This window comes from Carassius gibelio, chromosome A25, assembly GCF_023724105.1.
Source record: "Carassius gibelio isolate Cgi1373 ecotype wild population from Czech Republic chromosome A25, carGib1.2-hapl.c, whole genome shotgun sequence".
NCBI lineage: Eukaryota > Metazoa > Chordata > Actinopteri > Cypriniformes > Cyprinidae > Carassius > Carassius gibelio.
In genome coordinates, this window is record NC_068395.1 from 8,618,446 (window position 1) to 8,630,736 (window position 12,291).

General features: G+C 33.9%; 1 protein-coding gene across 1 annotated transcript in view; it reads left to right on the plus strand.

Annotated features, from left to right (window-relative positions):
• The window catches only part of LOC127946868 (cadherin EGF LAG seven-pass G-type receptor 1), a 44,386-nt gene that overhangs the window by 17,100 nt on the left and 14,995 nt on the right, over positions 1-12,291 (plus strand). The window contains exons 4-8 of the mRNA XM_052543690.1: positions 317-432; positions 1,664-1,752; positions 8,602-8,759; positions 11,368-11,531; positions 11,794-11,919. Of these exons, the coding sequence (XP_052399650.1) occupies positions 317-432; positions 1,664-1,752; positions 8,602-8,759; positions 11,368-11,531; positions 11,794-11,919 (653 nt within the window). The remainder of the gene's footprint in view (positions 1-316; positions 433-1,663; positions 1,753-8,601; positions 8,760-11,367; positions 11,532-11,793; positions 11,920-12,291) is intronic.

Genomic DNA, 12,291 nt, shown 5'->3' on the forward strand with positions numbered 1-12,291 from the left:
TGGCAGGTTTTATCACTTCCTTTTCCTCCACTCCCTATCTTTTTTTATTCTTCTTTCAAGCCTGTTTTTTTTTTTTTTCTTAGGATGTTCCTGGGCATTTTTTCCTGCTCTTGATCTGTAGATCAGAAATGAATATTCATTCAAATGGAATGTCTGATTAAAATATGCTAAATCTGATTAAAACAAATTCATGAAATAATTTTTTTAAATGGCCTATGGATCCTAATTTACACAATTATGCATTAACGTTTGCATTGAACAAGCTTATTATGGTCATCATTAAGGTTCTAAATATATATTTATTTTTATTTCATAGGTTTGCTACCAGGGAGAGAAATGCTCTGCTTCTATATAATGGCAGGTTTAATGAAAGGCATGATTTCATTGCGATTGAAATCGTTGAAGAGCAAATCCAGCTGACCTTCTCTGCTGGTAAGTAAGATGATTCATTTTAGTTTTAATATAACGTTTAAATATGTGATCATTTAAATAACAATTACAATTTTGAGAACAAAACACAATGCTTTTGTTTAATAAAAAATCAAGAAACCAATACATTTTACAAATATGAATTAATTTAGTTTTATGATATTACAGATATTGCAGTCACATTAAAAAATAAATAAATACAGTACATATTTTTACATTGTATCACATTTTCATTTGCATTGTGTTTTGTGTATGTTTTATTTTGTTTCTGCTCAAACTACAAACAACTAAATGGGTTTTAGTCAGTTCTGAATCTGAACAAAGCTACTGTTTTTGAGTGTCATATCTCAAACATTAGTGCGTATATGTGTATCCAGAGCTGTGCCAAAGGAAGCAGTTGGCCAAAGAGCATTAAAACACACTTCCTCTGTCTACCTGCTCCTTTGTTTTGTCAGACCTCACATATTAAAAAGAGTTACTGTCCAGTCTCTTTAACCGGTCAGAATTGTTTCCAAAGGAAACACGACAGTGGAATTAATTCCTAGAGTGTCTTAGTATGAGGAGATGTTTGTTACGTCTTACTAAAACACTGAGGGTCACCAGTCCACATGAGCTGACAATAAAGACAGTGAAAGGAATTTCCTCCACTGTCCTGGATTGTAAAACATCAAACAAAACAGTGATTCTGGTAAATGATGAACCCATCATAGGTCAAAGGTTCGTCCCAGCTTACTAGCCATCACTCAACATAATTGAGTCAGAGAGAGATATAAACAGCTAAGATATTTGACATTGCATGCACTGAGGGAAAGTGCTGTCATGGGAGGTCCCGACACACTATTATCTCCTCGACAATGATTTACTTATTTTGTCCACTAGACTGAAAAATTGCCACACAAATTAAAATCCTCAAGGTGCTTTGGAGCCTTTTAATTAGTTTGGAATTTTTGTTTGGTGAGAAATTTTATTACAGTATATTTCACATTTGGGATAAGTGTTAAGCAAAAAATAAATCTATAAATGCATTTATAATATAATATAAAGGCATATACTGCTTATACTATTCTGCTGAGTTATATAGAAATATGATTGTATATTTATAATTATTTTTTTGTTGTGGAAATATGTATATCACACATTTATTTTAATAATTTAATGATTTAATTACTTTCAGAATTACTCTTCCTTGCATTTCAGCAAAACTGGTTTCTTCTTTCCTGTTCTTTCTCTTTAGGAGAATCTAAAACCGCAGTGACTCCATTTGTAGCTGGTGGGGTTAGTGATGGACAGTGGCACACAGTGCATCTACATTACTACAACAAGGTAAGGCATTTGTACCGAACACAGTGAAAATGAATGCTGTTGTGGTTGGAAAGCCAGTGAAGGAAAACTAATGGGCCTCATTTATGAAACAAAAATTAGCCATTTTTCTGTGTAAATCTTTCATAAATCCATTCTTAAATCCATTATTGAATTGAATGTTACAGTACATTATGAAAGAACAGTTTCACAACAATATACACCAATTTATTCATGAACGAGTGTGAAAAACCTTAATAATTTAGGTTTTAAATTTATTATATATACAAAATATTTTTAAGGTCAAATCTGGTAGAATATTAGAAATAGTGTTTAGTAAAAATTTCATATTTTGACTTAAAATGGAAAGTGCAATCATGTTTTTTTTTTAAAGAAAAAACACATAAGAAAAAACATCACAAAAAAAAAAAAAATGTAATTTTTCCTGTTAAAGTCCATTAACACTTTATTTGTGCTACAGTCTGATTATTTGGTCCTATGCTAGAGAAAGTCAGAGTCTAACAAGTCGTGTGTTTCTTGATGAGATCAGTGTGTCCATATTTCATGAAAGAAGACACATGATATCAGCGGCATCTCTAGCTGTATCAAAGTTCACAGTATCTTCTAAGAACTTCAGTCAAAAGAAACAGCTTGTATTTCTGCTTCTTTGATCCCGTTCAGTTTTCAGACCCTCATATTTCAGAAATGTAAAATTTATGAAGTTTGGTGCGTGTTATACGTCATGTGTCATGTTTCATTGCCAAAAGCTAAGTGCGTTCATTCTGTTACTCAGGCATCTCATTTCACAGCGTCTCGTTTTTAAGAGTATTTTGTAATCCATAGTGTTAGTATTATTCAATACGGTATTAAATTCTTGCTCTTTGTGTAGTAAGGCAAATAGTTGTTGTTGAATTGCAAAAACCTTACCATATTGTAATTACAAGAGCAATTAATTCTGCTTGAATACATTAAGCTCTCATCAGCCCTTCCTATGTTCCTAAGTGACCTTTTAGTAACCTTATTTCTATGCTGCCAAACTTTAAAACAGTATGTATACACATTTTTGGGTCTCTCAAAGTATTCCTGAATTAAATCATAGTAAAGCTTTAGAGAATCTCACTGAAGTCTCATCAAAAGAAACATTTGTCCCTGAAGGACGCCAGTCAACATGCTGTGGGTTTCACTTTTTGAGGGTCCATCATTTCTTAGATTTTTAATTTAACTTCTACACAAGTTGCACTAAACCGATGAAAGGCTAAAAAAGTTATTAATACTAGTGACTGCAGCCAAAATATATCTAATATAATGTAGCATGTAATTTAGAGAGTGTATTGTTGAATTGAAGCACCATTTACACTTGTAAACCCTTATGAATCAGAACCTAAAGCTGTCTGTTTAAGATCAGTGCTCTTTCTCCTCCCATGCGTATGTCGTGATTGCTCCATTGTGCCTTTAGCTCTCTCTTAACCCATTACTTAAAGAGTCCAAGTTCAGTGTAGTCGTATGGGGAGCGCAGACAATAGCAGACCCCCTGTTGAGTTAATCCGGGACTACAATGACATTGAGTTTCTAATGCCAGATGGCACACATTTTATCTGGGTTTTTTTTTTCTGCTTAAACATAAAACACCACGGTCTGTTGTTGTAAATCTCCATAATATGCTTTTTTTTATTTCATGAAGTTTTGCTCCATCTGGAGCCTCGTCCATATGGTAAGGTTTGGGGTGAAGTATCCGAATCCATCTCATATCTTCAAAATCCATCTCTATTTTGACATTCAATAGTCCAGCTGAATTGTCTGCTATGCGATTGTGAAGTGGTGACTCAAAAACGGCCCTCATTATTCTTTTGCTTTCGCCATTGATCTTTGATTTCTTTTTCTTTTCCTGTGTGTTATTTTGTCTATGGATTCCAGTGTTTTTCAAGACTCTTTCAGATATTGACCTTGAGTAATAATAAGCAAACACAATGGGACGCAGCTGTAATGCAGTGATGTTTTTTAAGTGTCAGGTCTCCTCATTTTAAAGTATTCCAGCTAGTGGCGACCAGCTGCAGTTTTTACAAACAGTCCTTTGATGATGAAAGGTTATTCCTTTAATTCAGAGTTTGGTCTTTTAGCCCTAATGGTTAGGTTTGTTGAGACTGAGTATTTATATTTTTGAAGTCACAGATACCCCAATGATTTACATTTATGATTTTTAATGACATTTTTAAAGTCTCTTCTGTGTTCACCAAGACTTTATTTATTGATCAAAAATACAATGAAACAGTAATGTTGTTAATAAAGTAAAAAAGTAGTAATGTTTCTGTTTTAAATTATTTTCAAATGTAATTTATTACTGTGATGCAAAGCTGAATTTTCAGCATCATTACTTCAGTCTTCAGTGTCACATGGTCCTTGAGGAATTATTTTAATATGCTGATTTGCTTATTTGCTTCTGTGTGGGTTTAATTTGACCTTTGCAAATGCACATGGTAGAAAAAAATAGTTAAATTAAGTAACTCAGCTTATTTCTACATACACTGTGTACACCAGTAATAGCATGTGAAAATACATTGCATTGATATGTTGTATCTGAGATTACATTGTGAACATTTGAAGATGGAATTATTACATATGTTGTATTAGTTTTATAGTCCGTTTTATAGTCAGTTCTCATGAAAATAAGAAAAATCATCAAAGACCAGTTCATTTAGCTATTAAAAAGTCGTAAGGGTTTCTCTGACCCCAAACAGAATGTATATTTTCTGTCTCATAATACAATATATTTTACTAACCTTGTTTTTTCCTATCTAAAATGGATCATTGATTTTATGACCATAGCACTTTTGGAAAGGGAAAAAAACACATGTTTAGGCCCTGGGATCTTTTAACTATTGTTTTGAACTTTGAAACAAAAAGGCTGATGATTTACAAGGTTAGAGGTCAATAGCTGTGGTCAGGATTTGTGTGCATGTGTGTTCCTGAGGGCATAGAGCTTGTTATTGAGTTCATTTTCATCAGTGGACTCGGGACAGGAGAGACTACGGGATCATCATGGCGTTACGATGGAAGTGGATCCTTATTATAAGTGGCAAAGGGTTGAGTTGCAGTAACCTCTTAAAGGTGGTCAGCACTCTGATCCTGAATCAGTTTTCTTTACAGCATGTTTTTCTTTACAGATTGTCATACACCTGATGAAAATTGTTATAGAGACGTACAACCACTTTAATATTAGTAGAAACTTTATATTTGAATGGTATTCGGTTTTTTAAAAGGGATTTCAAACCATTTTTTTCAACATTTTTAAAGCTAAATAACTGTTTTTGACTGAACGGTTGGCTTCAGGCCTTAATCAGTTGGATTTATTCCAATGACGTGTGCATCAGTGTGGAGGAATGCAACACACTGACGAATTGCCCAGTTTAGCAGTCTACTCACATTCCCTTCTTCATCTCTGCTGTCTGGCAGCAACTAAGAGAAATATAAAAACTGACAGCTAATTTATGAATGTGTGAATTTTTGGTCAAAAGAAATGGATCAGTCCCGAGTGCCCTCATAGTTTCAAAAACAAGAAGATGAATCTTTCAGTTTGCATGCGTACACTGAAACTGATCCTTCTATTTAGCAGAATATAAAAGTGGAATAGAGATATTTATTTATTTATAGAAATATATTAAGACATAATATTTATAGTAATATTATTAATATAATACTGTATTAAATATTTATTTATTTCAAAACAGTTATTTAATCATTATTCTAGATTATTATTATTATTATTGAAAAGTTAAATAGGAGTATTAACATTTATTTATTACACTGTAAAACCCGACAAGTTAACTCAACTCAAATCGTTTGAGTAAACTGATTGCCTTGACTGTAATACCCGACAAGTAAACTTTACTCAAACGGTTTGAGTAAACAGATATCCTTAAGTTATGTTAACTCAAACCGTTTGAGGAAACCAATTGCCTTAAACCGTTTAAGTTGAAAAAAACTAACAGTTATGAGTACTCTGAACTTAATTCAGTTGAGTTCACTGAAAGAAGATATACATTGCAATTAAGTGATTAAGTGATTAACTGAGTGATAATTGAGCTTTAGTGATGAACACCTGCTGTTAACAAACATAATTACTGAAGAAAAGAGAGAAAGGAACTACAGCTGACGTCAGACACAGCCTCACTCAAACCTGACAAGTTAACTTAACTCAAACCGTTTGAGGAAACTGATTGCCTTAAACCATTTAAGTTGAAAAAACTAACAGTTATGAGTACTCTTTACTTAATTCAGTTGAGTTCACTGAAAGATGTACATTGCAATTAAGTAATTAAGTGAATAAATAAGTGCTGATTGAGAATTAGTGATGAACAGCTGCTGTTAACAAACAGAATCACTGAAGAAAAGAGAAACACAAGAACTACTACAACTGACTTCAGACACAGACTTGAAATCAACTGAAATAAAATACATGAAATCTCTCAAGATCTGATTAAACAACCCCACAAACAGCATCACCAGCTCCACTTATTAATAACCAGACTGACTTTATTTCTGTCAGACGTCTACAGAAGATCTTATTGAGAATGAACTAAGGTTTAGATGTTGATTTATTGTTTCATTTGAAGTAACCATGTTAGAGATCAGTGTTTGCTTTAGTTGGGCTCTTGACCCTTGACTTCTGTCTTAGTCTTTTCTCTGGCTGTTATAACCGTGTGTTTCTAAAACACAGTTGTTGTAACTCAAAAGCCCAGAAGAAATGCCATCAGGTGTTAATCTGTATCTAGATGTAGGTTGTTATACTTTATAAAGGTGATGGTAATTATTCATTATTATTCACAGTTATTGATCCATGCGGAGTCTAATCTCTGATGTGTAATTAGTAGAAGTGGACCTAGTAAAAATGACACTAAGAGCCAGTGATTCTGTAATATTCAATTAATATTAAAATGACTTCATAAACATTTTGTACACAGACTTTTGTCTTCTATGCCAGTAACTGGTCAAACACAGACATCAATAATCAGAATATGAACCTCTACAATGGTGACAAAAAAACATGCTGCAATGCATGCTGGGTACTATTGTAGAACAAAACTCATCCATGGCTCCCAGCATGCTTTGCAGGATTTTGTTTTTTATGGTCACCATTGTTGAGGTTCATATTCTGATTATTGATGTCTGTGTGTGACTAATTGACACCATAGAAGTCCACACTGTTTGGAAAGTCTTTGTATTAACGGATTATCACAGAACCACTGGGCTTTAGGATCACTTTTACTGTAATCAATCAAATTACATAACACTTAATTCATCAGAGATTAGACTTCTTATGAATCAATAATTGATGATTATCACAATATAAAGTATAACAACCTACACCTAGGTACAGGTTAACACCTGATGGCTTTTCTTCTGGGCTTTTGAGTTACAACAACTGTGTTTTAGAAACACACGGTTATAACAGCCAGAGAAAAGACTAAGACAGAAATCAAGGGTCAAGAGCCCAACTAAAGCAAACACTGATCTCTAACATGGTTACTTCAAATGAAACAATAAATCAACATCTAAACCTTAGTTCATTCTCAATAAGATCTACTGTAGACGTCTGACAGAAATAAAGTCAGTCTGGTTATTAATAAGTGGAGCTGGTAATGCTGTTTGTGGGGTTGTTTAATCAGATCTTGAGAGATTTCATGTATTTTATTTCAGTTGATTTCATCTAAGGCTGTGTCTGAAGTCAGTTGTAGTAGTTCTTGTGTTTCTCTTTTCTTCAGTGATTCTGTTTGTTAACAGCAGCTGTTCATCACTAATTCTCAATCAGCACTTAGTTAATCACTTAATTACTTAAATGCAAAGTTTTAAAACTTACATGGTTTAAATCAAGGCAATCTGTTTACTCAAATGGTTTGAGTTAAGTTAACTTGTCGGGGTTTACAGTGTATTTAAATATTTGAATTATCACTGCTTTATTAAAAGCAGCATTAATAATAATAATAATAATAATAATTACTGTTGTTATTATTATGCAGTTTAAATATTTACAATAATTTATTATTTATTTAATTATTCCTTTGATTTATAGACAGAAAAACTTATAATAATAATAATAATAAGAAGAAGAAGAAGAAGAATATTGTTATTATTAGACAAACACTTTAGAAATGTTGTTCGGTTTACTCTCTATTGGCCATGAATTCTGAATAATGAGTGACCACAGCGCTGTAATGAACTGTCTTCAGGAGCGAGTGGTGTTCAGCTGTCACTTGCACCTTTTTTAACACCACAGGGCAGACATCAAAGAGCAGCTCTGCACATCATACACACCACAAAATCTATTTTAATGAGCTGAGAAAATTTGAAAATCCTCATACGTGGGGGAAGGGTGTTGCCAGATGATAATACAAATTTTGGCTGTGTTGTGGAAACAGTTTGGGTCTCTGGGGAGTTTTTACATAAAATGATGAGCTCTCTTTGTCTGGTATATCCTCTGTACCAGTGTCTCGTTGGCATAATCCAATTAGATGAACGGAGAAAGCCACGAAATGTTGTCAGGGATTACAGACAAACAAGACCTATTATATCCAAACTCACAAATGCTGTTCAGATCCACTGACTTTGGGTTTCTTATCCAGGATTTACTGTAAGAAGAAGATTTAAGACCAATGTTTAATGGTGACATATGTGTGATTGCCATTACATTACTGCTTGTGAGGGACCTCCTTCCTTAAAGTACAAAGTGTGTGAAAAATAATGATACTTTGAATGACATTTTCACACTAGATTTATTAGAAAATACTTACTTTACTTGTATTTTGTCTGTCAGGTTTTAGCTGTAATCAAAATAATTGAATGAAAGTTGCTTATCATTTTCATTTGTTTTTATTCAAGCCCAATATAGGGCGTCTTGGCATCCCTTATGGCCCCTCAGAAGAAAAGGTTGCTGTGGTCGCTGTTGATGACTGTGATGTGGCCATGGCTCTGCGTTTCGGGGGACAGATAGGGAACTACAGCTGTGCAGCCCGTGGCACCCAAACAGGCCAAAAGAAGTAAGTGTTTTCCTACAGTCATCATAAAATAGCTTTTATCAACTTATTTTACTTCTTTAGTGTGACATATTGAAGAGTGAAACAGGATTATTGATAATAATAATACCAAATATTTATTTAAATGTTTTTACAGTCTTACCGTAAGACTGGTAACATTTTGGCTTATGGTACCCAAACAGGTCAACATGAAACATCTTTTACATTTATTTATTTATTTATTTATTTATTCATTCATTAATTCTTGCTTTGTTTCTTTCCTTATTTCTTTATTTTATTTCTTTATTTAAAAAATAATTTTGTTCCATTTTAGTTAAATAAATAAATTAGGGATGTCAAAACGATTGATCACGATAATTCGCTTCCAAAATAAAAAAGTTTGTGTTTACATGATATGTGTGTGTACTTTGTATATGTATAAATGCACAAACATGCATTATTTAAGACGAGGAACAGAAGTTCATAACTGTGAGTAATGTCACAGTTATGAACTTCTGTTCTCCTGTTCTTTCTGAGTTTCCTTATTTGGTCATGTTCCTCTTCTTGTTTAGTTTGATTACTCCCCACCTGTTTCTGTTCTTCCCTGATTACATTTCATGTGTTTATAAGCCCTGTCTGTTTGGTTCTTGGTTGTCTGTTCTTAAAGTTATGTACGTGGTTTGTCTCCGTTATTGTTATAATACAATTCTATTTCTTTGGAATTCCGTATGGTACTCTCTCCCTAGATACAGGTACTTACTGTTACAGTGTGTGTGTGTGTGTGTGTGTATTTATATAAATGATTTATATATGAATATATATTACATAATTCCTTAAATATTTACATGTATGTATGTGTATTTATATATACAAAGTACACACACACATATATATTATTTAAAAACAAACTTTTATTTTGGATGCGATTTGTAAATATTACATCCCTAAAAATAATAATATTAATATTATTTTATTATTATAAATAATATAAATATATTTTATTATCAATGATAATAATGATACTTTATTATTGATACTAATAATGATTTTTATATAATGTACATATTTATTTATTTATTTATTTATTTATAACAAAAAAACTTTCAAAAACCTTCAGTGATTAATGATGCACAATAAGACAGAAAGCATTTATTGAAACCACAATTTCTTAAAGATACCATTCAAATTGCAGTTTGACTGCAGATTTCTTTTCTCAGTTCGCTTAATTTTCATGGTTGACAAACTTTTGAAATAGATTTGTATTATATTGTCATTAGATGAAATACACTATTTTGATTTCATGTTGACTTGAGATGTTTATTGGTATTCCTAACTAATAAATTGTACTCACCCTATTTGTTTCTTTCTCCTCACACTCTCTCCGGCTCAAACATTCATTCATGTTTCCACCGTCTAAAGTCCTCAGGGCATGATATTGTTCACTGAAAGGGTGAGTGTGACAAGACAGAGGAACTTAAGCACACGAAGGCACGCTAACTACTATTGGGTGCTGAATAGCTGATCATTACAACAGATTACACAGCATTCTGCTACTCCCCTTACACTCAGCTCCATCTTTTTCTCCTAATCTTCACCAATCTGCACTCTGCCTCACGTCAAACCAGTTTTATAGGCTCTGCAATGGAACCACACTCCAGATTATCTGCAGCTGGGATTTGCCATTGTAGACTATTTGTCTGTGTGTGTGGAGAACAGAGTAGTATGAGGAGGTGAAGCTCCATCTGAGCAAAGTGGACATATGGTTTGTAAAGCCTCTGAAATGCCACTGCTAGGGTCAGACCATATGCTTGCAGTAAGTGCTGACCCATAAACCCACAGATCTGCCTGGATTTATGGATCACAATATGAATTGTAGATTGAATGCACTGTAGGCCACTACAGTGTGAAGTTCTCTCAATAAATTCTTAATTGGCTGCTTATTAATAGTTAGTAAGGTAGTTGTTAGGTTTAGGTATTGGGTAGAATTAGGGATGTAGAATAAGGCATTAATATGTTCTTAATAAGCACTAAAAAATGGCCTATAATCTAGTAATATGTGCTAATAAGCAACTAATAGGTGTTACCTATTCTAAAGTGTTACTTGGCTTTCTACTTGCAACTCTGCCATGGACACCATGGATGTTCGGTGTTCTCCTGATGGTGGAAACATGAACTTTAATATTAGCCAATGTGAGAAAGCCCTTTAGTTGCTTAGAAGTTACCCTGAGGTCCTTTGCAACCTCGCAGACTATTACACGTCTTTCTTTTAGAGTGATCTTTGTTGGACAACCACTCCTGGGGAGGGTAACAATGGTCTTGAATTTCCTCCATTCGTACACAGTCTGTGGATTGATGGAATAGTTCACCCCAAAAATGCAATGCGTCATCCTGCCCTTATCTTTGTTAAAAGACAAAAGGAAATGAATGAGGGGTGAGAGAATGGGGATTTTGCTTTCTCTTTTTTTTAAAGGACAAAAAGACGCACAATAAAAAGCCACTGAACACATTGCTTCTCAAGGTCTGGATATTTCAGATTTGCACGCACAAGGACATTATATGTGTTAAGCATTATAAAGGAGAATACTTAGGACTGTTTGTGACTTCAGGGATCTTTCTCTGTATGCATGTGCAGGTCACTGGATCTTACAGGACCTCTACTCCTGGGTGGCGTTCCAAATCTCCCTGAAGATTTCCCTGTACAGAAGCGAGACTTTGTGGGCTGCATTAGGAACCTGACTATCGACAGCAAGTCTATAGACATGGCCAGCTTTATCGCCAACAATGGCACCTCAGCAGGTTAGAAACTCTAGGGTTCATATCATGACAAATCAAATCTTCTTAGATTTTTTAAAATACTCCATTTTGATATATATAATATAAAAACAAACTCAAAACTTCCTCCTCAATCTCCCCAAATATTTGCATATCACCTCTTTAAACAATAATTTTTTCATAGAACTGTTTTTTTTTTAAAGAATGTTTTTCTTTTTTGTAACTCTCCATTAAGGTGTCAGACTCCAACCCTAATATTTAAAGTGCACTTTCCCGTTCTATTTAGGTTGTGCAGCAAAACATGACTATTGTAGCAAGGTTGTTTGTCAGAATGGAGGCGTATGTGTGAATAGATGGAACACCCACACCTGTAACTGCCCATTAGGCTACGGAGGAAAGAACTGTGAGAATGGTAAGATAATCCTCTTTTTCTGACTCTATTCTGTAAATCATTCTTCCTTTAATTTTGCTTAATGGACACAAATACATAGACACGCCTACCATCTTTTGCCTGGATCTGCCCCCATGGTCTTCATGTCTGTCTGTCTGTCTGTCTGTCTGTCTGTCTCTGTCTCTCTCTGTCTGTTCATCCATCCGTCCGTCCGTCTGTCTTTCCTTCCTAAATTCCTTCCTTTCTTCCTTCCTTTCTTTCTTATCTTTTTGCACTCTAAACCTATTTGAGTAAGTGCATTAATCACAAAGAGTCCCTCTTAACAGTGAGTGAAGATTGAAAGCGTGAATGGGGTTGCAAATAGTTTAACATTTTCAGTGAGCTTAGTTTGAC